General features: G+C 52.2%; 1 protein-coding gene across 2 annotated transcripts in view; it reads left to right on the top strand.

Annotated features, from left to right (window-relative positions):
* The window catches only part of blm (BLM RecQ like helicase), a 69,603-nt gene extending 41,980 nt beyond the window's left edge, over window positions 1-27,623 (top strand). For both annotated transcript variants that reach the window (XM_070858576.1, XM_070858575.1), the window contains exons 13-22: window positions 2,676-2,782; window positions 4,831-4,991; window positions 7,041-7,236; window positions 9,409-9,599; window positions 10,404-10,551; window positions 12,993-13,192; window positions 15,905-16,100; window positions 17,207-17,329; window positions 21,566-21,767; window positions 26,354-27,623. In XM_070858576.1, the coding sequence (XP_070714677.1) occupies window positions 2,676-2,782; window positions 4,831-4,991; window positions 7,041-7,236; window positions 9,409-9,599; window positions 10,404-10,551; window positions 12,993-13,192; window positions 15,905-16,100; window positions 17,207-17,329; window positions 21,566-21,767; window positions 26,354-26,501 (1,672 nt within the window). In that variant the 3' untranslated portion in view covers window positions 26,502-27,623. The remainder of the gene's footprint in view (window positions 1-2,675; window positions 2,783-4,830; window positions 4,992-7,040; window positions 7,237-9,408; window positions 9,600-10,403; window positions 10,552-12,992; window positions 13,193-15,904; window positions 16,101-17,206; window positions 17,330-21,565; window positions 21,768-26,353) is intronic.
* Window positions 27,624-27,968: the final 345 nt, after the last annotated feature.

Below are 27,968 nucleotides of genomic sequence, written 5' to 3'. Positions count from 1 at the left end.
CACATTTAAAGCTACCGTGCATAAAAAATGTTTGAGGCAACATTGCCTACAGTGTAGCATTCCCTCAAAACTGCAAAGTGGACTCTCGGACTGCACATGTGCCAGTCCTTGACATTGCAATCAGTAACACTCACTCATTGTATAATTACTGTGTTGTACTGTGTGCTATCTGTGGGTACAATACATTATTCAAGTGTTGAGATACAGTTGGTATATTAAAGATAATTTTTCTTTAAAATAAGATTTGTAATTTTGATGTAGGCTATGTTTTTCTAAGTGTCATCTTGTCTCAGTGATTGCACTTGTTCCTCTGGGTTAGAAGGTTGTGGGTTCAAGACCATACCTGGCGCTGAGCACATAATCCAGGCTGACACTCCAGTGCAGTGCTGAGGGAGCGCCGCACTGTCCGAGGGGCAGTACTGAGGGAGCACCGCACTGTTGGAGGGGCAGTACTGAGAGCGCTGCACTGTTGGGGGGGCAGTGCTGAGGGAACGCCGTGCTGAGGGAGTGCAGTACTGTCGGAGGGGCAGTGCTGAGGGAGCGCCGCACTGTCGGGGGGGCAGCGCTGAGGGAGTGCCGCACTGTCGGAGGGGCGGTACTGTTGGGAGTGCAGTACTGTCGGAGGGGCAGTGCTGAGGGAGTGCAGTACTGTCGGAGGGGCAGTGCTGAGGGAGTGCCACACTGTCGGAGGGGCAGTGCTGAGGGAGCGCAGTGCTGAGGGAGCGCCGCACTGTCGGAGGGGCAGTGCTGAGGGAACGCCGCACTGTCGGAGGGGCAGTACTGAGGGAATGCCGCACTGTCGGAGGGGCAGTGCTGAGGGAGTGCGGCACTGTCTCAGGGGCAGTGCTGAGGGAGTGCCGCACTGTCGGAGGGGCGGTACTGAGGGAATGCCGCACTGTCGGAGGGGCAGTGCTGAGGGAGCGCCGCACTGTCGGGGGGCCAGCGCTGAGGGAGTGCCGCACTGTCGGAGGGGCGGTACTGTTGGGAGTGCAGTACTGTCGGAGGGGCAGTGCTGAGGGAGTGCAGTACTGTCGGAGGGGCAGTGCTGAGGGAGTGCAGTACTGTCGGAGGGGCAGTGCTGAGGGAGTGCAGTACTGTCGGAGGGGCAGTGCTGAGGGAGTGCCACACTGTCGGAGGGGCAGTGCTGAGGGAGCGCAGTGCTGAGGGAGCGCCGCACTGTCGGAGGGGCAGTGCTGAGGGAACGCCGCACTGTCGGAGGGGCAGTACTGAGGGAATGCCGCACTGTCGGAGGGGCAGTGCTGAGGGAGTGCGGCACTGTCGGAGATGTCATCTTTCAGCAGACCTATCTGCCTTCCCTCTCAGTTGGACATTAAAAATCCCATGGCAATATTTGAAGAAGAGCGGGTGTGTTCTCCCCAGTGTCCTGGCCAAAATCTATCTCTCCACCAACTCCACTAAAAGCAGATAATTCTCTTGTTTGCAAATTAGCTGCAAACACAAGCTATTTCTGTTCTCTTACACCCTTAGTCTCCCTGCTCCACACTGTCCAGCTAATGACTTAAAAAAAAAATATTCGTTCACGCGATGTGGACGTCGCTGGCAAGGCTGGGATTTATTGCCTGCCCCTGATTGCCCTCGAGAAGGTGGTGGTGAGCCGCCATTTCAGAGGGCAGTTAGAGTCAACCACATTGCTGTGGGTCTGGAGTCACATATCGGCCAGACCGGGTAAGGGCGGCAGATTTCCCTCCCTGAAGGACATTAGTGAACCAGATGGGTTTTTACGACAATCTAGTAGTTTCATGGTCACCATTACAGGCTTTTTAATTCCAGATTCATTTAATTAACTGAATTTAAATTCCCTAGCTGCCGTAGTGGGATTTGAACTCATGCCTCTGGATCATCAGTCCAGGCCTCTGTATACGAAAGGATAGCCAGGGTGGAGTAAACCCCCAGTTTCCCCCCTCTTTATGCAGGAAATGCCTTGCTCCTGCTCTGCACTCCCCACGACAGGGCAGTGGAGGTCGTGAACTCAACTGTGCGGAGAATTGCTCGATCTGCAGTATGTCTACAATCCTGTGCGTTCTGTACCGCCCTAAGTGGAGGAAGTGCATCCGAGAGGGCGCTGAGCACCTCGAGTCTCATCGCCAAGAGCATGCAGAAATCAAGCGCAGGCAGCGGAAGGAGATTGCGGCAAACCAATCCCACCCACCCTTTCCCTCAACCACTGTCTGTTCCACCTGTGACAGTCTGTGCCTCTCGTATTGGATTGTTCAGCCACCAAAGAACTCACTTCAGGAGTGGAAGCAAGTCTTCCTCGATTCCGAGGGACTGCCTATGATAATGATGTTTCCCCTCATGGGGGAGTCGAGAACTAGGGGGCATAGTTTCAGGATAAGGGGTCGGCCATTTAGGACTGAGATGAGGAGAAATTTCTTCACTCAGGATGGTGAATCTCTGGAATTCTCTGCCCCAGAGGGCTGTGGAGGATCAGTCGTTGAGTATATTCAAGACAGAGATCGATAGATACGAGTCTGTGGCTCTCGTATTGGACTGTTCAGCCACCAAAGAACTCACTTCAGGAGTGAAAGCAAGTCTTCCTCGATTCCGAGGGCCTGCCTATGATGATGATGATGGGTTCTGTACGGGTCAGTGAGACCTAGCTATCGCTTCTGTGGTACAGACTTCTAGCACAGCTTCATGTTGTGTTTCTGCAGGTTCACTATGAGCTTCAACAGACACAACTTGAAGTACGAGGTCCTGCCCAAAAAGCCCAAGAAGATTGGCGAAGACTGCATAGAGTGGATCAAAAGGAACTATCCACGTAAGTGTTGATGGGGAGTGTGCTGCTGTGCTGGTGCCTGCCTGTATAGAGTTGATCATTTCACTGCACAACCCAATGACTTTTGACAGTTTAATCTTCTTTTGTACAGTTCCAGCAAAATATTTATATGGGCTTTATGACTCACTGATGTGTTTTTGGGCGGCGATGGCCCCATGAATGTAATGCATCATCACTGAGGCTCCTGACTAGTCACATCGCGGGGGAGGGAGAGGGAGAGAGAGAAATGGTAACCTGTATAAAATAACCCGGAGTCCGCCAACCTTTCTGTCTCCAGGGAAAATTTAAAAACATTATTATCTTGTCTTTCATATCAATCTGTTTGTTAATATTTAAATAATTAACTTGTTATTCACGGGATTACTGTTTGTAGGATCTTACTGAATGCAAAATAGACACCATAATTTACTGACCAAATTAGTGACTGCACTTGATTCACACAAGTAATTCACTTTTGCTTTCGTGCCCCCTCGCGTGCCCCCCCCTCGCCCTCGCGTGCCCCCACCCCTCGCCCAGCCGGTCCTCGCTCGCGCCGTGGCGCACCATAATATTGAATCTTGATACGTACACACACACTGTTCTATTCTGCTTTGTTCATTGAGATGAACGTCACAGGCAATGCAGTGAGTCACGTGGAACCTGCTGTGGGGAAACCACTTAACTTCATCTGATTGCAGTTTGTAAGCAAATGTATTTTATTGAATTGCGCAGAGGGATGTGTTTCCCACCGCTAACACACTGATAAACTGAGCGAGTTTCTCACTACTGAGGCACTCCAACCTTTGTACTATCAATTGTTTATGACATTTCTATATCTTTGTTACCCAGTATCAATAAATGAAATTAGGTTCATTTTCTGAAATATATTGGAATGAGCTATGAGCAATCTCTTGTAATGCTCAGCTTGTCCTTGTGGTGAAGCGTATTCCCCCATCCCAGGTACAAGATATTCTAGGTGGAGTATCTATCTGGCGAGGTGCTGCTAACATCTCTCGCTCACTCCCAAACAGGAGGCAAGAAAAAGTTTATAGTGCAATCAGTTTTCCTTTTTCTCACTCAACCTCTCTCGTCCCTCTCCATTTATTGGTGATACACCCACAGTTGGTGCTTGTAGATATTTACATGGTACCTCAACACCTCTTAAATGCCACAGAGCACTTCACGTACAATGAGTTGCTTTGAAGCATAGTCACTGTTGCGATGTAGGCGATACATGGTGGCCATTCTGCTCTTCGCCTCCCCGTGTATCTGCAGTGTGTTGAGATCGACGCCCAATGTACAATCACAGAAGTGCAGAACTCCGAATCCAATCTTTATTACCTCAATTACAATACTTGTAAAAACCGGGTCACCAACATGACCTCAAACGCCCTGCCCCCATGCTCCTGTCATTGGTCGCCCGGCACATCCATCCTCGTGAGACCCTGCCTTCCCAACCCAATCGGAAAGCAAATAGGCTCTCTGTTACCCGATTGACAGTCAAGAATCATCCAATCAACCCCTTTCCCTGGCTCCTATATTATCATAACTAAAAAGTGAAAGTGTTCACAGAAAATGAAACAAAAACCACAATTTAGTTAATGCCCTGATGATTTTTCTGATTGTTTTGCTCGCGGCAGTGTCCTGGACATTGGTCTTCAGTTCTTGGAGACTCCAGGCCAATCCTGGAGGGTTGGCGACTCTAATGAAGGCTGTAGTTGCGGCACTGGTTAACCCCCGAGTGCACCGACATGTGCAAGTGTATTTAGCCGCCATACGGGAATGTGGACAGATTCCCACCAAGATTCCCGGCTTCTCAATCAAACATTTAGGTGTAAGAATGATCCCTGGGGTTAATCTTCAAATCCCGGAGACTCCGTGTCGGATCCCGGAGTCTCGGTAACCCCGGTGTCACTTAATGGTTAGTTCCTGGTTTAGCTCTCCCCTCCCTCGCTTCCTCTAACCTCGGCGGTGCTTGGCACTTCGGACGTGGTCCTTTTAACAGAACCAGTTTTTTGCTGCACTGACTCCCTTGTCTGCATCATCCACAGACGACTCCGGGATTATTTACTGCCTGTCTCGGCATGAATGTGACACGCTGGCCGAAAAGCTGAAGCGATGCGGGATAGCCGGGCTGGCCTACCACGCTGGCCTGGAGGACTCCAACAGGGATCTGGTGCAAAACAAGTGGATTAATCAAGACGGCTGCCAGGTAAGATGCCCTGAAAACCGGGGTGTAATCATCCTTCCCCGATCGGTGGGCCTGGCTGTGCGTGGCGTGGTGTTTGGCTAAAGAGCAACCACCAGCCTGCTCTTGCAGCCCTCAACAAGGAGAAAGACAAGAAATGACCAGTTTATTGCATTTAGGTGACGTGCTTTCAGTACACAGAATGATAAGAACTTAAGAACATAAGAAATAGGAGCAGGAGCCGGCCATTCAATAAGATCATGGCTGATCTGATCATGGACTCAGTTCCACTTCCCTGCCCGCTCCCCATAATCCTTTATTCCCTTATTGCTCTGTCTATCTCCGCCTTAAATAAAGTCAATGACCCAGCCTCCACAGCTCTCTGGGGCAGCGAATTCCACAGATTTACAACCCTCAGAGAAGAAATTCCTCCTCATCTCAGTTTTAAATAGCGGCCCCTTATTCTTAAGATTATGCCCCTAGTTTTAGTCTCCCCCATCAGTGGAAACATCCTCTCTGCATCCACCTTGTCGACTCCCCTCATTATCTTATGTTTCGATAAGATCACCTCTCATTCTTCTGAACTCCAATGAGTATAGGCCCAATCTACTCAACCCCTCATCTCCGGAATCAACCGAGTGAACCTTCTCTGAGCTGCTTCCAATGCAAGTATACAGCGCAGAAGGTGGCCACTCAGCCCATCGTGGCTGTGCTGGCTTTTTAAAAGAGCCAATCAATTAGTCCCACTTTTCCCCCCCCACAGCTCTGCAATTTTTACCCCTTCAAGTATTTATCCAATACTCTTTTGAAAGTTACTATTGAATCTGCTCTCACCGCCCTTTCAGGCAGCGCGTTCCCGATCACAACAACTTGTTGCGTGAAAGAAGAAATCTCCTCATCTCCCCCTCTGGTTCTGTTGCCGATCACCTTAAACCTGTGTCCCTCTGTTACCGACCCTTCCGCCTCTGGAAACAGTTTCTCCTTATTTACGCTATAAAAACCCCTCATGATTTTGAACATCCCTATCGAATCCCCCCCTTAACCTTCTCTGCTTCAAGGAGAACAACCTCAGCTTCTCCAGTCTCTCCATGTAACTGAAATCTAGATTGGCAGTATTACAATTGTTATTTTAAGAAACCCATTAATCTTGTGCAATAGAATTTTTGCAGCAGCCAGTGAAAGACTTGTGAAACCTGGGAGAAAGGCTGCCCCTCTTGTTTTACTGTTGGTAGTTTAGCAAAATCCCGCAAATATACCCAACAATAACCAACAAAGTGTATCTATATAGCGCCTTTAACGTAGTAAAACGTCCCAAGATGCTTCACAGGAGCGTTAAAAGACAAAACAAATAAATTTGACACCGATCCACATAAGAAGAAATTACGGAAGGTGATCAAAAGCTCGGTCAAAGAGGTAGGTTTTAAGGGGCGTCTTAAAGGAGGAAAGAGAGGCGGAGAGATTTAGAGAGGGAGTTCCAGAGCTTGGGGCCCAGGCAGCTGAAGGCACGGCCACCAATGGTGGAGCGATTATAATCAGGGATGGTCAGGAGGGCAGAATTAGAGGAGCGCAGACATCTCTGGGGAAGGGGGAGGTGTGGTTGTGGATGGGGGGAGGGGATGGTTGTGGGGGGGGTGCGGAGGGTGATTGTGGGGGTGGGAGGAGGGGGCTGGAGGAGATTAGAGATGGGGGGTGGGAGGGGTGAGGGCCATAAGAGGAATTTGTAAACAAGGATGAGAATTTTTAAATCAAGGCGTTGCTTAACCGGGAGCCAATGTAGGTCAGCGAGCACAGGGGGTAATGGGTGAGCGGGACTTGATGCGAGTTAGGACACGGGCAGCCGAGTTTTGGATCACCTCTAGTTTACGTAGGGTAGAATGTGGGAGGCAGGCCAGGAGTGCGTTGGAGTTGCCAAGTCTAGAGATAACAAAGGCACGAATGAGAGCTTCATAATATGTAAAAGGGAAGTGCCGATCTGTGTGGTACACGGGGGTGGTGACGGGGGACTGAAGGTTGATGGAATGAGCGGCCCCCGTGGTTAGATGGGCTCGCCCTGGACCTGTGTCTTCCCACCAGGTGATTTGTGCCACCATTGCCTTCGGCATGGGGATTGACAAGCCGGACGTTCGCTTTGTGATCCACGCCACGATGCCTAAGTCCATGGAGGGATACTACCAGGAGTCGGGCCGTGCAGGCAGAGACGGGGAAACATCCCACTGTATCCTGTTCTACAGTTACAGCGACGTCACCAGGATCAGGCGTATCATCCAAGGTGAGTGACTAACAGGCCTTAATGGTGCTTGATGGGATTGTGGAATTAAAAACCCTGGCTTTTGTAGTCTGAGCAAATCAGCAGGCTCGGTCATGCCGCCTGCCACAGTCAAATAGTCCAGTGTTGTGTCGGGGATTCATGAGACTGTCCAGAAAATAGTTCCCACAATTTGGGGAAATGGAGCCTCTGAGAAACTTCATTCACTGCGCAAAGTTGTACTTTTTATACTGTCAGCTGTGGCTCAGTGGGTAGCACCCTCGTCTGAGTCAGAGGGTTGTGGGTTCAAGTCCCCACACCAGAGACTTGAACACACAAATCCAGGCTGACACTCTAGTGTAGTACTGAGGGAGTGCCGCACTGTCGGAGGGGCAGTCCTGAGGGAGCGGCGCACTGTCAGAGGGGCAGTCCTGAGGAAGTGCCGCGCTGTCGGAGGGGCAGCCCTGAGGGAGTGCCGCGCTGTCGGAGGGGCAGTCCTGAGGAAGTGCCGCACTGTCGGAGGGGCAGTACTGAGGGAGTGCCGCACTGTCGGAGGGGCAGTACTGAGGGAGTGCCGCGCTGTCGGAGGGGCAGTACTGAAGGAGCGTCGCACTGTCGGAGGTGCCGTGTTTCTGATGAGACGTTAAACCGAGGCCCCGTCTGCTCCCTCAGGTGGACGTAAAAGATACCATGGCACTATTGGAAGAACAGGGGAGTTATCCCAGGTGTCCTGGGCCAATATTTATCCCTCAGTCAACATGACAGAAACAGATGATCTGGTCATTATCACATTGCTGTTTGTGGGAGCTTGCTGTGTGCAACTTGACTGCCGTGTTTCCCCCACACAGGCCTAGTGCTTCCAGGCCCTGGTTTAGCACCGAGTTACACACTGCAGGGTTCAATTTCGAATCTGGGTTGGTGTGGAGTTAGCTGATCTTGGCTGGGTCGTGAGTGGGAGTGCTGCACTTGGCTGCGAGTGCCCCTGGGGCTAAGCTGGGGAACGGATCAGCCGGTGATCTTGCATTAAGCTCTTTGGGATGTGATGATGTCGTGAAAGGTGCAATATAAATACGAGTTCTTTTTATTTGTTATCTAATGAAAATGGGCATGTGTGTCTGTATGTGTGCGAACATGTGCGTGCAAGCGGGTGGTTAGTGGGCGAGAGTAACATCGGGCTCTGATGTGGTGCCTGTCACAGTGGAATAGTCCAGTAGCACTCACTCTCTCCCTGTTCATACACAATAGCCACAGTATAGTCACCAAACCCCAGGGAGAGTCTGTGCCTCCAGGAGAGGAGGAAAAGGACACTGGGGGAGGGGAAATGTAAAAGCTCAAGTCAGTCGCAATTGCCCAGAACTTGCTGGGCAGATAACGGCGAGGTTTATGCGCACGCCTTTATTAGTGTGTTAGAAAAAACCCCACAAGTTTTAAAAAAAACAAACATCTATTAGTGGCGAGGTGGGATTTGCAAAACGCCACTCATGGGAAGGTTGCGAGCGAGTTCCGTTTCCCCGAGGCCAACCGCGCAGGTGTCAGGCCGATTCACGGTTGGCCTCGGGGAAACGGAACTCGCTCGCAACCTCCCCATGAGTGTCAATAATCGCTGCACTTATACCGTCAATACGAATGAAACTCGCCGCAGAAATTTGCCAATGCTATTTAATGACTGAAGAACCCTTTTAATAATGGGATGTATGTGCCTGCAATGCCACTCGACCTCGGAGGCGCAGAAAGGGAACAGTTGAAGTCTCATTCCTACAGTAGTAAATCGTTCAAGGTTTTTAAAATTTAAAAATAAATCTTTTCCTTTCTGTCTCTCTTCTCTCACTTAATCCAACCTTTCTTTCTCTCTCTCTCTCTTTCTTTCTCTTTCTGTACTCGATTTGACTCTAATTCATCTGATTTCCTCCTCCGCCGTTTCTGTTTCTCGTTCCGTAAATCTCACGGGTTACGGAGACGGGCTGTTGGCCCGGTTGTTCACCCAGGTCCCGTTGACCGCGCACCTCATCAGCTCGCGCTTCCAGCAGTTTGCGGGCGGTGCAAGAATAGTTTGAGCTGAAGGGTGAGGGACAGAATCTAACAAACTGGGCAGGCCGTGAGATGCCCCAGTCCAAGTTCCAGCCCGTTGTCGCTTTGATCAGCTGCTGTGGTTTCTGTTCATCTGATCGAAACTGTGCCCTTGTGTGTGTTCTGCAGTGCAGAAAGACGGGAACCAGTTCACCAAGCAGACCCACTTCAACAACCTGTACAACATGGTCCATTACTGCGAGAACGTGCTGGAGTGTCGCAGGACCCAGCTGCTGGCCTACTTTGGGGAGAATGGCTTCAACCCCCAGTATTGCAAAGAACACCCGGAAGTGACCTGTGACAACTGCGTCCGGAAGAAAGTACGTTTAGCTGAAATATTAGTTACTGATACTAGGACTGAAATATTGGTTACTGTTACTAGTACTGAAATACTGGTTACTGATACTAGTACTGACTACTGGTTACTGTTACTAGGACTGAAATACTAGTTATGAATGTTTTTGATGGAGTAGATCAGGAGAAACTGTTTCCTGCAGGAGGGTCGGTAACCAGGGGCCACAGGTTTAAGGTCATTGGCAAAAGCACCAGAGGGGGAGATGTGGAGATTTATTTTTACGCAGCGAGTTGTTGTGATCGGGAACGTGCCGCCTGAAAGGGCGGTGGGAGCAGATTCAATAGTAACTTTCAAACAGGGAATTGGATAAATACTTGATGGGAAAAATTTGTAGGGCTGTGGGGAAAGCACAAAACTGACATAAAATGAGGTGGAGATGGACAATATACACACCATATGATCGTGAATTACAGACCAGTATTCCAGCATCTGTTCCCATGATGCCGGAAGACATGTACGAAACGCCTCTGCCATTTTATGAATGGCTGTGCACTTACAATATGCTTCGTGAATGGCCGCCTATCTGGGGCATCAGACTGTTACTCTAAGACTGTGAGTGCGGACCGGTGGTGAGCTGTGCAGTGCGGCATTCCTGACTCGCTCTTCATTGAGGTCACAGCTTTGAGCAGGGCGCTGGTTGCCGAGCGCTCGCAGGGATGCCCCAACACGCCGCATCACGGCGTCAGGAGGTGGGATTCTGAGTATAATCTGCTTGGGGAGATGATTTGGACTTGCTTTCTTTTCTTTCAACCCCTCTCGTTGTTTGTAGAATTACAAGACCAGGGATGTGACCGATGAAGTGAAGCAGATTGTGCGATTTGCTCAGGAGCATTGCGCGAGTGTCAATGGACGGAAACGCAATGCAGGCCAGCCCTCCAGCAGGCTCACCCTCAACATGCTGGTCGATATCTTCCTGGGTAAGCGCAGATTCTTTACAACGATCTGTCTGCTGCCAGATCCCTTGCCGAGGACAGGCTGGTGTATTTGATCACCAAGTGACAAGCGAGGGTGGCATCAAAGAGTTTTGTGATATGTTGTTAATTAGAAAAGTAGGTTACTTTCATCTTGGGCTCAAGGTGGGTTCATGGTTTTCTTTCTGCATTTCTCTCTTCCTGCTCGTTCATTCATTATCTCTCTCGCACTCTCTCTCTCGCTCGCGCTCTCCCTCCCCCTCTCTCCCCTGCTCTCTCTCCCGCACTCTCACTCTCTCCCTCGCTCTCTATCTCTCCCCCTCGCACGCACACTCCCTCCCTCTCCCCTACTCTCTCTCCCTCCCTCTCCTCTGCTCTCTCTTTCCAGCCTTCTCTTTATCTTTCTCTCCCCGCCCCCGCCCGCTCGCTGTCCCCGCCCCCGCGCGCCCCGCCCCCGCGCGCCCGCTCTCCCCGCCCCGGCCCGCCCGCTCTCCCCGCCCCCGCCCGCCCGCTCTCCCCGCCCCCGCCCGCCCGCTCTCCCCGCCCCCGCCCGCCCGCTCTCCCCGCCCCCGCCCGCCCGCTCTCCGCGCCCCCGCCCGCCCGCTCTCCCCGCCCCCGCCCGCTCTCCCCGCCCCCGCCCGCCCGCTCTCCCCGCCCCCGCCCGCCGCTCTCCCCGCCCCCGCCCGCCCGCTCTCCCCGCCCCCGCCCGCCCGCTCTCCCCGGCCCGCTCGCCCGCTCTCCCCGCCCCGGCCCGCTCTCCCCGCCCCCGCCCGCCCGCTCTCCCCGCCCCCGCCCGCCCGCTCTCCCCGGCCCGCTCGCCCGCTCTCCCCGCCCCGGCCCGCTCCGCTCGCCCGCTCTCCCCGGCCCGGCCCGCTCTCCCCGCCCCCGCTCGCCCGCTCTCCCCGCCCCGGCCCGCTCGCCCGCTCTCCCCGCCCCGGCTCTCCCCGGCCCGCTCGCCCGCTCTCCCCGCCCCGGCTCTCCCCGCCCCGGCCCGCTCTCCCCGCCCCCGCCCGCTCGCGCGCTCCCCGCGCCCCCGCCCGCTCGCGCGCTCCCCGCGCCCCCGCCCGCTCGCGCGCGCTCCCCGCGCCCCCGCCCGCTCGCGCGCGCTCCCCGCGCCCCCGCCCGCTCGCGCGCTCCCCGCGCCCCCGCCCGCTCGCGCGCTCCCCGCGCCCCCGCCCGCTCGCGCGCTCCCCGCGCCCCCGCCCGCTCGCGCGCTCCCCGCGCCCCCGCCCGCTCGCGCGCTCCCCGCGCCCCCGCCCGCTCGCGCGCTCCCCGCGCCCCCGCCCGCTCGCGCGCTCCCCGCGCCCCCGCCCGCTCGCGCGCTCCCCGCGCCCCCGCCCGCTCGCGCGCTCCCCGCGCCCCCGCCCGCTCGCGCGCTCCCCGCGCCCCCGCGCGCTCCCCGCGCTCCCCGCGCCCCCGCGCGCTCCCCGCGCCCCCGCCCGCTCGCGCGCGCCCCCGCCCGCTCGCGCGCTCCCCGCGCGCTCCCCGCGCCCCCGCCCGCTCCCCGCGCCCCCGCCCGCTCCCCGCGCCCCCGCCCGCTCGCGCGCTCCCCGCCCGCTCGCCCGCTCGCGCGCTCCCCGCGCCCCCGCCCGCTCGCGCGCTCCCCGCGCTCCCCGCCCGCTCCCCGCGTGCCCGCTCGGCCGTGCGCTCCCCCCGCCCGCTCCCCGCGCTCGCCCGCCCGCGCTCCCCCACCCGCTCGCCCGCTCCCCCGCCCGCTCGCGCCCCCCGCCCGCTCGCCCGCTCTCCCCGCCCCCGCTCGCCCCGCTCGCCCGCTCTCCCTCTCCCCACCCCGCTCTCCCCGCCCGCTCGCTCTCCTGCTCTCCTGCTCTCCCCGCCCCCTATCACCACCTTGGGACGTCTCAAAACATTTTACAACGGATGGATTACTGTGAAGCGCAGGTAAAACAATGAATGACCCAACCATTTGTTGTCGGTGAGGACAGGGGTGGTGCTCCCTGCCGTCCAAATAGTGCCATGAGAGCGGAGATCCCAGGTCTCTCTCTGGGGGAGGGTCGCGGACATCATTAAAAACAGATTATCTGGTCATTATCACATTGCTGTTTGTAGGAGCTGTGCTTGTGCGCAAATTGGCTGCTGCGTTTCCCACATTACAACAGTGACTGCACTCCAAAAGTACTTAATTGGCTGTAAAGCGCTTTAGGATGCCTTAAGATCGCGACAGGCGCTATAGAAATGTAAATCCTTCTTTCTTAAAACAGCACCAGGACAAGTTAAGACAGAAAGCACGAAGGAAGAGAAAACATTAACCTTTGAACCCTCTTGTTGAAACCCCAAAGGCGAGCTGTGGTTCTGAATTCCGTGGGCACGCATTCTTCCTCTCCCTCCGTGTGTGCAACGCTGTATTGAGAGATGTCTGATCAGGTTCTGTGGCAGCTTATTCTCCGACCACCTAAAGTCCCAAAAGCTAACTGAACTTTCGCCAATAGGTTGTAAAAATGCCAGGGTCCAAACCGGCATATTTGGAGCGGGTGCTGCCTATTCCCGTCACAACGTAGAACGACTGTTTCGGAAGTTGGTGCTGGACAGAATTCTGAGCGAGGATTTGTTCATCACGGCCAATGACCAAGCAGTGGCTTATGTAACCGCGGGGGAGAGAGCACAGCAGGTCCTGATGGGCTTCCTTCAGGTGCGTTCATTCCAATGTAGAATTCAACGGGCCGACGTTGCATATTGCCCCACTTGCAGGCAGCAATCTTGGCAAGGCGGGATTTCCTGTGGCCGGTGCGGACGTCCCACCCCCGCGGCCAAATTTGGGGTTACTGCCCCTGAGAGGCAGTACAGCCCAATGTCGGGCGTTCCACTTCCTCTCGGGGACGAGTCTGGGGAGCGAACCTCGGGAATGTCGAGCGCCACGAGGCCTCTCCGCGTAGCGCTGCGCGATCACAGAGTCCTCCCCTTCCATTAAAGGGGAGGGCATGCCGCGAGCTCTGCAGTGGGGCGAGGGACAGGCAGAGTCCAGCCCGGGTCATGACCCGCGGGGCGAAAACTGGCTGCTGCGCATGGCTGTGAAGTCACTGGCGGAGGCGCAGCAGCCCCGCGCCACCATCGGGAGCACGGGGCTACTGGTTTTGCATCTCTGCTAACCTCCACCCCCCCCCCCCCCCCCCCAAACCCCCAGGCCAGAAATGGTTTACGCCCCGGAGGCACTAACGGCGGTTGCAAACTATGCGAAGGTTTCCCCCCCCCTCCCCCCCCTCCCCCCCAAGTGTCTGACCTCCTGCATTGATATTTGCCTTCTCACTTGTGCTTGGTCTCCCGATTGCGTTCCAAAAAGTAACTTGTCGCTCGATGAGCGTGCAGATGTTTTGCTCTGACGGGGTACTGTGTAACTGGGTATTTACTGTGTTCTGACGGGGCACTGTGTAACTGGGTATTTACTGTGTTCTGACGGGGCACTGTATTTACTTTGCTCTGATGGGGCACTGTGTAACTGGGTATTTACTGTGTTCTGACGGGGCACTGTGTAACTGGGTATTTACTGTGTTCTGACGGGGCACTGTGTAACTGGGTATTTACTGTGTTCTGACGGGGCACTGTGTAACTGGGTATTTACTGTGCTCTGATGGGGCACTGTGTAACTGGGTATTTACTTTGCTCTGATGGGGCACTGTGTAACTGGGTATTTACTGTGTTCTGACGGGGCACTGTGTAACTGGGTATTTACTGTGCTCTGATGGGGCACTGTGTAACTGGGTATTTACTTTGCTCTGATGGGGCACTGTGTAACTGGGTATTTACTGTGTTCTGACGGGGCACTGTGTAACTGGGTATTTACTGTGCTCTGATGGGGCACTGTGTAACTAGGTATTTACTTTGCTCTGACGGGGTACTGTGTAATTGGGTATTTACTGTGTTCTGACGGGGCAATGTGTAACTAGGTATTTACTTTGCTCTGACGGGGTACTGTGTAATTGGGTATTTACTGTGTTCTGACGGGGCACTGTGTAACTGGGTATTTACTTTGCTCTGATGGGGCACTGTGTAACTGGGTATTTACTGTGTTCTGACGGGGCACTGTGTAACTGGGTATTTACTGTGTTCTGACAGGGGAATTGTGTAACTGGGTATTTACTGTGTTCTGACGGGGTACTGTGTAACTGGGTATTTACTGTGTTCTGACGGGGCACTGTGTAACTGGGTATTTACTGTGCTCTGATGGGGCACTGTGTAACTGGGTATTTACTTTGCTCTGATGGGGCACTGTGTAACTGGGTATTTACTGTGTTCTGACGGGGCACTGTGTAACTAGGTATTTACTTTGCTCTGACGGGGTACTGTGTAATTGGGTATTTACTGTGTTCTGACGGGGCACTGTGTAACTGGGTATTTACTTTGCTCTGATGGGGCACTGTGTAACTGGGTATTTACTGTGTTCTGACGGGGCACTGTGTAACTGGGTATTTACTGTGTTCTGACAGGGGAATTGTGTAACTGGGTATTTACTGTGTTCTGACGGGGCACTGTGTAACTGGGTATTTACTGTGTTCTGACAGGGCACTGTGTAACTGGGTATTTACTTTGCTCTGACGGGGCACTGTGTAACTGGGTATTTACTGTGTTCTGACAGGGCACTGTGTAACTGGGTATTTACTTTGCTCTGACGGGGCACTGTGTAACTGGGTATTTACTGTGTTCTGACAGGGCACTGTGTAACTGGGTATTTACTGTGCTCTGACAGGGCACTGTGTAACTGGGTATTAACTATGTTCTGATGGGGCACTGTGTAACTGGGTATTTACTGTGTTCTGACGGGGCACTGTGTAACTGGGTATTTACTGTGTTCTGACGGGGCACTGTGTAACTGGGTATTTACTGTGCTCTGACGGGGCACTGTGTAACTGGGTATTTACTGTGCTCTGACAGGGCACTGGGTATTAACTGTGTTCTGACGGGGCACTGTGTAACTGGGTATTTACTGTGTTCTGATGGGGCACTGTGTAACTGGGTATTTACTGTGTTCTGATGGGGCACTGTGTAACTGGGTATTTACTGTGCTCTGACAGGGCACTGTGTAACTGGGTATTAACTGTGTTCTGACGGGGCACTGTGTAACTGGGTATTTACTGTGTTCTGATGGGGCACTGTGTAACTGGGTATTTACTGTGTTCTGACAGGGCCCTGTGTAACTGGGTATTTACTGTGTTCTGACAGGGGAATTGTGTAACTGGGTATTTACTGTGTTCTGATGGGGCACTGTGTAACTGGGTATTTACTGTGTTCTGATGGGGCACTGTGTAACTGGGTATTTACTGTGTTCTGACGGGGCACTGTGTAACTGGGTATTTACTGTGTTCTGATGGGGTACTGTGTAACTGGGTATTTATGTTTTTGTCCCAAGGTGGACTTTCAGGCGACGGACAATGCCAGCAGCATCAGGAAGCAGAAGAGCTCCGTGATGAAGAACGTTTCCAAGCGGGAGGAGATGGTTAAGAAGTGTCTGACCGAGCTGACTGAGCTCTGCAAGCGCCTGGGCAAAATCTATGGTGTCCATTACTTCAACATCTTTAACACTGCCACCATCAAAAGAATTGCAGGTATGTTTTGAGCATGGAAAGGAAAGGTAGATATGGGGAGAGCCTGTGGCTCACCGTACAGACAGGACCGTGAGTTTCCCCAATCACAGTACTGGTTACATGCACCAGCATTTAGCCTTCGCTGCCACCTGGAAATACATTCTACCTGACAATCACTCACTGCGCAAGGACATTCCTGATCAGGGTTCTGATGAAAGAAAAAGAAAGACTTGTAATTTATACAGCGCCTTACATGATCTCACAGAATGTGCCAAAGTGCTTTACAGCCAATGAAGCACTGTTGTAGGGAAAAGCCACAGCCAATATGCGCACAGCAAGCTCCCACAAACAGTAATGACCGGATAATCTGTTTTAGTAACATTGGTTGAGGGATTAATATTGGGAAGGACACCTTTTATGTCCACGTCTCACCTGAAAGGTGACACCTCCGACAGTGCGGCGCTGCCCCTCCGACAGTGCGGCGCTGCCCCTCCGACAGTGCGGCGCTCCCTCGGCGCTGCCCCTCCGACAGTGCGGCGCTCCCTCGGCGCTGCCCCTCCGACAGTGCGGCGCTCCCTCGGCGCTGCCCCTCCGACAGTGCGGCGCTCCCTCGGCGCTGCCCCTCCGACAGTGCGCTGCTCCCTCGGCACTGCACTAGTGCTCAGGTCCACCACAATAATCTGCGTTTTACGAGAGAATGAGGCAGCGCTGACGTGCAGGGGATCGGGAGCCCTGCAATCCGGTGTAAAATCCGTGATGTTTTCCTGTTTCTCGTGGTGCTGGGCTGAGTGTTCCCTGCGCACAGGACACATTGGATTGGGATTGTGGCTGTGGGGTTTCAGGGAGGTTGGCGGACGGGGCAGGGGTATGCTTGACGGAGATCTGAGCCATCCCTTTGTTCTCGCGCTTCCTCACAAAATAGCAGTCGCACTTTCATTTCTTTTTACAAGGCAAAGTGAAAACTGCTTTAAAAACAAAAGGAAAAATTGGGGCCAAACAATGCCGTTCATGGTAATTGAGATTATGGCAGGAAAGTGTTCAGGTCCCACCTCCACAACTCTCGGCTCGGCGTCGATCTCCCGATCGTCCTTCAACGGATGTTAATGATGGAACCGTGTCTTTCGCAGAGACGCTGTCGTCCGAGCCGGAGGCCCTCCTGCGGATTGACGGAGTCACCGAGGACAAGCTGGACAAATACGGCGGTGAGCTGGTCGACGTTCTCCAGAAGTACTCCGAATGGCAGCTGCCAGGTAACAGAACCCTCTCCCGCTTGCCGTCGTGCAAAGAATGTACAACAGAGACCCCCGGAAACAGGGTGTTGTTCAACCTTGTAGGCGGCGCAACGGAGGTTGACTAGATTGATTGCTGGGGGTGAGAGGGCTGTCTTGTGATGAGAGATTGTGTAGAATGGGCCTGTGCTCTCTGGAGTTTAGAAGAATGAGAGGTGATCTCATTGAAATGTACAAGAATGTGTGGGGGGGCTTGACAGGGTATATACAGGGAGGATGTTTCCCTGACTGGAGAGTCCAGAACTAGGGGTCACAGTCTAAGGATAAGGGATCGGCCATTTAGGACTGAGATGAGGAGAAATTTCTTCACTGAGGGTGGTGAATCTTTGGAATTCTCTGCCCCAGAGGGCTGTGGAGGCTCAGTCGTTGGGTATATTCAAGACCGAGATCGATAGATGTTTGGAGTCTCGGGGAATCTAGGGATCGGGCGGGGAAGAGGAGTTGAGTTCGATGATCAGCCATAATCTTCTTGAATGGCGGAGCAGGCTCGAGGGGCCATAGGGCCTCCTCCCGCTCCTAATTCTTGTGTTCGTAACCTGTCGCCCAGGGATGCTCCTGCCCCAGGTGCTGACTCTGGCTTGGGGTCCAGTTCCCACAGGGGCTCCCAGCCCTGCAGCATCTCGCCAAGTCGCCACTCTCCACGGGTTGGCCGGGGTGTGGAGTGTCGTCAACACATAGGATCGCTGCGACAAAATACATTAATAAACTTACACAATTGGGTGTGTGATCGGCAAATGAATTTCAATATAACAAATAGTAGCAGGAGTAGACCATACGGCCCCTCGAGCCTGCTCCGCCATTTATTACGATCATGGCCGATCTGATCATGGACTCACGTCCACTTCCCTGCCCGCTCCCCATATCCCCTTATTCCCTTATCGGTTAAGAAACTGTCTATTTCTATCTTAAATTTATTCAATGTCCCAGCTTCCACAGCTCTCTGAGGCAGCGAATTCCACAGATCCACAACCCTCAGAGAAGAAATTTCACCTCATATCAGTTTTAAATGGGCGGCCCCTTATTCTAAGATTATGCCCCCTAGTTCTAGTCTCCCCCATCAGTGGAAACATCCTCTCTGCATCCACCTTGTCAAGTCCCCTCATAATCTTACACGTTTCGATAAGATCATCTCTCATTCTTCTGAATTCCAGTGAGTAGAAACATAGAAAATAGGTGCAGGAGTAGGCCATTTGGCCCTTCTAGCCTGCACCGCCATTCAATGAGTTCATGGCTGAACATGCAACTTCAGTACCCCATTCCTGCTTTCTCACCATACCCCTTGATTCCCCTAGTAATAAGGACTTCATCTAACTCCTTTTTGAATATATTTAGTGAATTGGCCTCAACAACTTTCTGTGGTAGAGAATTCCACAGGTTCACCACTCTCTGGGTGAAGAAATTCCTCCTCATCTCGGTCCTAAATGGCTTCCCCCTTATCCTTAGACTATGTCCCCTGGTTCTGGACTTCCCCAACATTGGGAACATTCTTCCTGCATCTAACCTGTCTAACCCCGTCAGAATTTTAAACGTTTCTATGAGGTCCCCTCTCATTCTTCTAAACTCCAGTGAATACAAGCCCAGTTGATCCAGTCTTTCTTGATAGATCAGTCCCGCCATCCCGGGAATCAGTCTGGTGAACCTTCGCTGCACTCCCTCAATAGCAAGAATGTCCTTCCTCAGGTTAGGAGACCAAAACTGTACACAATACTCCAGGTGTGGCCTCACCAAGGCCCTGTACAACTGTAGCAACACCTCCCTGCCCCTGTACTCAAATCCCCTCGCTATGAAGGCCAACATGCCATTTGCTTTCTAAACCGCCTGCTGTACCTGCATGCCAACCTTCAATGACTGATGTACCATGACACCCAGGTCTCTTTGCACCTCCCCTTTTCCTAATCTGTCACCATTCAGATAATAGTCTGTCTCTCTGTTTTTACCACCAAAGTGGATAACCTCACATTTATCCACATTATACTTCATCTGCCATGCATTTGCCCACTCATCTAACCTATCCAAGTCACTCTGCAGCCTCATAGCATCCTCCTCGCAGCTCACACTGCCACCCAACTTAGTGTCATCCGCAAATTTGGAGATACTACATTTAATCCCCTCGTCTAAATCATTAATGTACAGTGTAAACAGCTGGGGCCCCAGCACAGAACCTTGCGGTACCCCACTAGTCACTGCCTGCCATTCTGAAAAGTCCCCATTTACTCCTACTCTTTGCTTCCTATCTGACAACCAGTTCTCAATCCATGTCAGCACACTACCCCCAATCCCATGTGCTTTAACTTTGCACATTAATCTCTTGTGTGGGACCTTGTCGAAAGCCTTCTGAAAGTCCAAATACACCACATCAACTGTGTCTCCCTTGTCCACTCTACTGGAAACATCCTCAAAAAATTCCAGAAGATTTGTCAAGCATGATTTCCCTTTCACAAATCCATGCTGACTTGGACCTATCATATTACCTCTTTCCAAATGCACTGCTATGACATCCTTAATAATTGATTCCATCATTTTACCCACTACCGATGTCAGGCTGACCGGTCTATAATTCCCTGTTTTCTCTCTCCCTCCTTTTTTAAAAAGTGGGGTTACATTGGCTACCCTCCACTCCATAGGAACTGATCCAGAGTCAATGGAATGTTGGAAAATGACTGTCAATGCATCCGCTATTTCCAAGGCCACCTCCTTAAGTACTCTGGGATGCAGTCCATCAGGCCCTGGGGATTTATCGGCCTTCAATCCCATCAATTTCCCCAACACAATTTCCCGACTAATAAGGATTTCCCTCAGTTCCTCCTCCTTACTAGACCCTCCGACCCCTTTTATATCCGGAAGGTTGTTTGTGTCCTCCTCAGTGAATACCGAACCAAAGTACTTGTTCAATTGGCCTGCCATTTCTTTGTTCCCCGTTATGACTTCCCCTGATTCTGACTGCAGGGGACCTACGTTTGTCTTTACTAACCTTTTTCTCTTTACATATCTATAGAAACTTTTGCAATCCGTCTTAATGTTCCCTGCAAGCTTCTTCTCGTACTCCATTTTCCCTGCCCTAATCAAACCCTTTGTCCTCCTCTGCTGAGTTCTAAATTTCTCCCAGTCCCCGGGTTCGCTGCTATTTCTGGCCAATTTGTATGCCACTTCCTTGGCTTTAATGCTATCCCTGATTTCCCTTGATAGCCACGGTTGAGCCACCTTCCCTTTTTTATTTTTACGCCAGACAGGAATGTACAATTGTTGTAGTTCATCCATGCGGTCTCTAAATGTCTGCCATTGCCCATCCACAGTCAACCCCTTCAGTATCATTCGCCAATCTATCCTAGCCAATTCACGCCTCATACCTTCAAAGTTACCCTTCTTTAAGTTCTGGACCATGGTCTCTGAATTAACTGTTTCATTCTCCATCCTAATGCAGAATTCCACCATATTATGGTCACTCTTCCCCAAGGGGCCTCGCACAATGAGATTGCTAATTAATCCTCTCTCATTACACAACACCCAGTCTAAGATGGCCCAATCTACTCAACCTTTCCTCATAAGTCAACCCCTTCATCTCCGGAATCAACCTAGTGAACCTTCTCTGAACTTCCTCCAAAGCATGTATATCCTTTTCGTAAATATGGATATACTCTGGGTGAGCGGGACTCGGTGCGAGTTTGGAGACGGGGCAGCGAGCACAGGGGGTGATGGGTGAGCGAGACTTGGTGCGAGATAGGACACGGGTCAGCGAGCACAGGAGGTGATGGGTGAGCGGGACTCGGTGCGAGTTAGGAGGCAGGGCAGCGAGCACAGGGTGATGAGTGAGCAGGACTTGGTGCGAGTTAGGACATGCGGCACAGGGGGTGATGGGTGAGCGGGACTCGGTGCGAGTTAGGACATGGGGCACAGGGGGTGATGGGTGAGCGGGACTCGGTGCGGGTTAGGACAGGGGGTGATGGGTGAGCGGGACTCGGTGCGAGTTAGGAGGTGGGGCGGCGAGCACAGGGTGATGGATGAGCGAGACGTGGTGCGAGATAGGATGCGGGTCAGTCTGAGTTTTGGATGAGCTCGAGGTTATGGTGAGTGCAAGGTGGGGGATTGAGGTTTGAACTTGGGACCTCCTGCTGTGAAGTATAAAAGCTATTGATGGTGACATTCACACGTTGTAACCACCTTCCCCTTACACTCCACAACGTTGCCTTCCTGCGATAGAGGAGGACGCGGTTGAAGCCGGTGTTTCCAGCGGCTGGATAGACTGCAGGAGATCCCAGGACGAGGAGGAGCCGTACGAGGAAACCTCCGCCTACTTCAACAGGAGCAAAAGTGGCGGCACCCGGAAGCGGAAAAAAGGGCAGTATTACAAAAGGGCAAAGAAAAGGAAAACTGGATACAACAGCCAAACGTCCTCGAAAAGGTAGGTGGCCTCTTCTCACGGAGCGTGCACTGCCCAGGCCTCGCTGTAACTCGATAGTAAAGGATGGTGCTGATCACCTCTCGCCAGTTTGACATACTGTGGGCCCAGATTTTCCGGGGCCTCTGACTGCGTATGCTGTCGCGTGCGGCAAGTGCCTCGCGTGTTCCAGGCTGATCCATGTGCTGCGCATGCAGGAAAATCTGCAACTCGTGATCTGTCGGGTTTCAGCGTGACCGCTTGTCCGCCTGCGCGTGAGATGGACAATCGTTGGTGGAGAGTTGCCCAGCAAATGCCCACCAAACCTTGGGCCTTCTACCAGTGTAAGGGTTTAAATAAATCTAGATTTTTTAAATTTAAACATTCAGAATTTAAAAAAATTAGTTTAGGGTATTTTTGGCCCATTTGAAAATGTTTACATTTATTTTTCAAAAAAATAATTTTTTGTTTTAAATGTTTAATCAAATAGCATTTTTATTAATTTTAAACGTGTAGTGATTTATTTTTATTTTGGTTGTGTGAAAGTGTTTTTATGGTCATTCCTATTAGAAAATAGGAGCAGGAGTAGGCCATTCGGCCCTTCGAGCCTGCACCACCATTCAATGTGATCATGGCTGATCCTCTATCTCAACACCATATTCCCGCTTTTTCCCCATACCCCTAGAAATCGATCTCTCTCCTTAAATATATTCAGTGACTTGGCCTCCACAGCCTTCTGTGGTAGAGAATTCCACAGGTTCACCACCCTCGGAGTGAAAACATTTCTCCTCATCTCGGTCCTAAATTTCCTACCCCGTATCCTGAGACTGTGACCCCTTGTTCTCGACTTCCCAGCCAGGGGAAACATCCTCCCCGCATCCAGTCTGTCCAACCCCGTCAGAATGTTATACGTTTCAATGAGATACCCTCTCATTCTTCTAAACTCTAGTGAATACAGGCCCAGTCGATCCAGTCTCTCCTCATACTACAGTCCTGCGGTCCCAGGAATCAGTCTGGTGAACCTTCGCTGCACTTCCTCTATGGCAAGTATATCCTTTCCTGGGTAAGGAGACCAAAACTGCACACAATACTCCAGCTGTGGTCTCACCAAAGCCCTGTATAACTGTAATAAGACATCCTTGCTCCTGTACTCAAATCCTCTTGCAATGAAGGCCAGCGTACCATTTGCCTTCCTATTATGCTTATGGGGATTCCGTATGTAAGTAGAATCCAAATAAGCATCATGGGAATCCCCTTTTTGATTGGTTGGGCCGGCCCACGTGATCCCAGGGACGCTCGCGAACTGCCTGCACCCCTGGGATATGTGGGCCTTTACACGCGCGGCGCCTGCAGGCCCCAGACCACGAGAGTCCGAAGATACGGAGGCTCCAGGTCGGTCGGCGGGTGCTGTTCTTCATTCACCCGCGGGAAGCTTCCGACCACAATCTCCGGGCCGTGATTTATTTTGAAGCACATTGACTGTTACTGAAGCAAACGCAGGAGCCATTACACGCACTGTAAGATTCCGAGTACGGGAAGGGTGAGGGTTTAGGGTTTTTTGTGTATCGAGGTCTTGCTGTTTTTGTTTAGAGGGGCGGTGACGTTTGGTGGTTGGCGGTTCACGTTTCTGCGTAATCACATGCGTCTCATTCGCGCTTGTATCCAAACACCAGTCCCAAAGGTTCTGCAACCCTCCTCCAGACCATTCTTTCCCACAGCCTCAGATCCGGAATATCCACAGGTCTTAAAAACCAAGCATAGTGTCCCTTAACCCTCATTTCTTCATTGATTTCCTCTTCCCTTTCACCCTTGCCAGACTTGTCTCTGCGCTGGTGACTTTGGGCTCTTCACACAAGTTTCTCCGAGTTTTACAAAAACCCTCCCAATCCAACTTGTCAGAACACCCCGGTTATTATAGCTTGCTGTCTTTTACGCTTACAGCATAGTTGTTGCTTAAGGAGTTTTAAAAGTGGAGAGCGTATCTCGTGAAGTGTGGGAATTAATTTGATAAATAAATGTAGACACCAGCCAGTGCGGCACACTCCACCTCCACCTGTTGGGTGAGAGAATAATCTGTGTAATAAAGCTAGTTAGGATTAAATAATGTCAGTTATGTTCGAGTGATCACCAACCACAAGAGCGGGGGGAGTAAGAAATGGCCCCACATTGAAGCTGTGTGTAATTGCTGCGTCGGCAGTGTGTAGAAGACTTGCACGGTGTGTTCGGAGGTGCGGAGCACTTTTCCTTGGTGTCGTTGTTAAACACGTGACGCAGCAGGAACGTGCCGTGTTTCACAAAACAAATAAACAAATGTTGGGACCACAATCCCATTTTTGCTCTTTCTCTCTTCCCCCCCCTCCCCCTCCCCCTCCCCCTCCCCCTCCCCAGGCTAGGGGTGCTGAGGCTGATTGTGTAGCATCTCTATTGCTCCCAGCTGACCCGGGACCAGCTCCCTGTGATTCTGTCACACACTAATCTGTACACACCCCATTAGCCATTGGAGGGAGCCCTTTCACAACATTTTGAAGTTGGAACAGATTTATAATAACGCCACCTTGCAAGGAAGAAGGACTTTCACTCATACAGCACCTTAGCATAGAATCATAGAAGTTTACTGCAGAGAAGGAGGCCATTCGGCCCATCGTGTTCATGCCGGCCGACAAAGAGCTATATCCGGCCTAATCACACTTTCCTGATCTTGGTCCGTAGCTCTGCAGGTTATAGCACTTCAAGTGCACATCCAAGTACTTTTTAAATGTGATGAGGGTTTCTGCCTCTACCACCCTTTCGGGCAGTGAGTTCCAGACCCCCACCACCCTCTGAGTGAAAGAACTTCTCAACCCCCTCTCTAAACCTCCTACCAATTACTTTAAATCTGTGCCCCCCTGATTATTGACCTCTCTGCTAAGGGAAATGGCAAACAGAATTGGAGCGTACAGCTCACTGCGAAACACTCTCACCCTCACCAGACTGATGAGACTGCATGGCGTCAGACTGCCACACCATCTCTGGTGTAAACCCAATTGTTTTAGATGTTTGGTGTTCAGCATGACAGCATGTGACCACAGCTGGGGACACGCGAACACCCATGTGTCGCTGTGGTGTATTTGAGGATAGCACCATCGACTGAATTGGCGCCGATTGCAAGTTGGTCTACCGAGAGGGCACATCATATTCCACAATACTGGCTACTGAATGACTAAAACACATATGGTATCTACCTAAACCCCTCCACAATTAACAGTTTATCTCCCTACTTTGGTTTTATTTTGAACTTTATTCCAATCTTTACTGTACCACTTATGCATTCACGAAGAATGTTAATTCTGGCTAAACTTAATGGGATTTGGGCAGCAGACCTTGTTACATCCTCAAGTGCTTCTCAGCCTATTCATTACTTTTGAAGTGTACGCGGTTATTTAGAGTAACTGTGTTCAGTCCTGGCCCCCACCCCTCAGGGAGGGTATATCGGCCTCGGAGGGAGGGGGAATAGCGCAGATTCCCCAGACTGATATCGGGGATAAAGGGTTAAATCCCGAGGGCAGGCTGCACAGACTGGGCCTGTGTTCCCTCGAGTGTAGAAGATTAAAGGGCGATCTGATCGAGAGATTTACGATGATTAAAGGATTTGATGGGGTAGACAGAGAAACGATTTCTTCTGGGGGGGGGGCGGGAGTCCAGAACAAGGGGGCGTCACCTTAAAATTAGGGCCCGGCCGTTCAGGGGTGATGTCAGGAAGCACTTCGTCACACAAAGGGCAGTGGGAATCTGGAACTCTCTTAACCCCCCCCCCCCCCCCCCTCCCCAAAATCTGCTGATGCTGGGGGTCGATTGAAAATGTTAAAACTGAGATTGGTGGATTTTTGTTGGGTAAGGGGATTAAGGGTTACGGAACCAAGGCGGGTCGATGGAGTTACGATACAGATCAGCTGTGATCTCATTGACTTGTGGAACAGCCTCGAGGGGCTGAATAGCCTCCTCCTGTCCCTACTCACCATCATCTTGGTAAGCACATCAGCCGGTTTTCACACAGCAGAGCCCCACAAACAGCGACAAATGAGTGGCCAGTTCACCTGCACTTTGGTGATGGCCGAGGGTGGAATGCTGTCCAGGACCCCGGGAGAATTCCCTGCTCCTTTTCGAGTGATGCCTTGGGTTCGTTTACATCCACCTCAACTAGCAGGCGGTGGTTTGTTATCTGGAAGATGGTGCCTGCTGGGACAACGCTCCTCAGCATATATTTATATATTATATATGCATTCTTGATAAAGTGTGACATCCCCACCGACACCTGGGAGGCCCTGGCCAAGTGAAGGAAGTGTGCTGAGTACCTCGGGTCTCGTCGCTGAGATCATGTAGAAATCAAGCGCAGGCAGCGGAAGGAACGCGCGGCAAACCAGACTCCCCACCCACCCTTTCCTCCAACCACTGTCTGTCCCACCTGTGACAGAGTCTGTGGTTCTCATATTGGACTGTTCAGCCACCTAAGAACTATTTTTAGAGTGGAAGTAAGTCTTCCTCGATGATGAGATATATATACACATATATAGCTGTGTTATGTCACTAAGTTTCCAGTCTGTGTAATAATTGATCATTTTTGTTTATCGCAGCTCCAACACAAAGTTTACAACAACTTCCAAACACTTCAGTCCCGGCCCTGCCGCAGGCGGCAGGCGGCCTGGGGTGATGCCGCTGCCTGTTCCTCGCAGTCACACTGGCCAACGACCTTTCCTCAAGCCCTCCTACTCATTCAGCTGACCGTGGGTTTACATCGGCCTCTGCTCCGACCTCTGGAGCTGTGTCATCCTCGTGACCTTCCTGCCAAATGAGCAGCTGGACGGACAGATGTTCCCAGGGCCGGGCTAAAAAAGATAATGAAAACCAAAGCTTTTTTTGTTGCTGCTTCTTTGAATTCAATTCAAGTTCTCGGACTCCGAAACTAGGGAGGACAAAGCTGCTGCAGATTTAAGCTGCCCGACGAATCCAACCTCCGTCGCCCGACTCCCGAGCCTCCGGCTGCACTGACGCAGCACTCTCTGTGGGAACTCGAGCCCGTGTGAGGTAGCTTCCTGCTCGGGGCCTCCGCGTGTTGCTGCGCTCCCTAATCTCCCGAGTTATACTGCCTCTTGCGTCAGTCAGCACCCAGAGGTACTTTGCATCAACACAGTAGTGGCTGTGGAGGTGCAGCATTGACTTTGAAAAAGTAATTAAACTATTAAGCTATATTGTGTCTGAAAAATATTTTGCTTTGTGGGACCACAGTGGTATTCTTGTACAGTGAACATTAAATATCTGGTCCTCCTAGAGTTGTTTTATTTAACATGGCTGTTCTAACTGACTGGGTTAAATTTAGCAATCAGCATTGATGAGGCTGTTGCTAAATATTTTTTCTTTAACTGCACAAAACGACTGTATTTCTGATTAAATATAGCGTACATAAATTATATTTTAATTCCTGAAGCCTGGTTGTTTAGAAATTGTATTTATGCTGCAAACCCCATGTGTCTCTTTTTTTTCTTCTGGGTGTAATTATTTCCCCGATCCTCATCCTGCGGCGTATTCTGTACCACCGCCACTTGCAGACTCTCGCAGACTCTCGCACACCATTCCTGCACCTGCTTACCAGGAGCTCGCACTGAGGCTGGCGAGAGAGAGGACGTTGCTGTAAGTGTCACAGGTTGTCGATCCCATTTTAGCTTCCTTACCCCTCCCCATCTCGCCCTCCCCCCTCCCAACTCTCCCTCCCCCCTCCCCCTCCCAACTCTCCCTCCCCCCTCCCCCTCCCAACTCTCCCTCCTCTCCCTCCCTCCTCCCAACTCTCCCTCCCCACTCCCAACTCTCCCTCCCCCTCCCAACTCTCCCTCCCCCTCCCAACTCTCCCTCCCCCCTCCCAACTCTCCCTCCCCCCTCCCAACTCTCCCTCCCCCCTCCCAACTCTCCCTCCCCCCTCCCAACTCTCCCTCCCCCCTCCCAACTCTCCCTCCCCCCTCCCAACTCTCCCTCCCCCCTCCCAACTCTCCCTCCCCCCTCCCAACTCTCCCTCCCCCCTCCCAACTCTCCCTCCCCCCTCCCAACTCTCCCTCCCCCCTCCCAACTCTCCCTCCCCCCTCCCAACTCTCCCTCCCCCCTCCCAACTCTCCCTCCCCCCTCCCAACTCTCCCTCCCCCCTCCCAACTCTCCCTCCCCCCTCCCAACTCTCCCTCCCCCCTCCCAACTCTCCCTCCC

Source organism: Pristiophorus japonicus, chromosome 17 (genome assembly GCF_044704955.1).
Source record: "Pristiophorus japonicus isolate sPriJap1 chromosome 17, sPriJap1.hap1, whole genome shotgun sequence".
NCBI classification, from domain to species: Eukaryota; Metazoa; Chordata; class Chondrichthyes; family Pristiophoridae; genus Pristiophorus; species Pristiophorus japonicus.
This window is presented reverse-complemented; position numbering and strand designations above follow the sequence as displayed.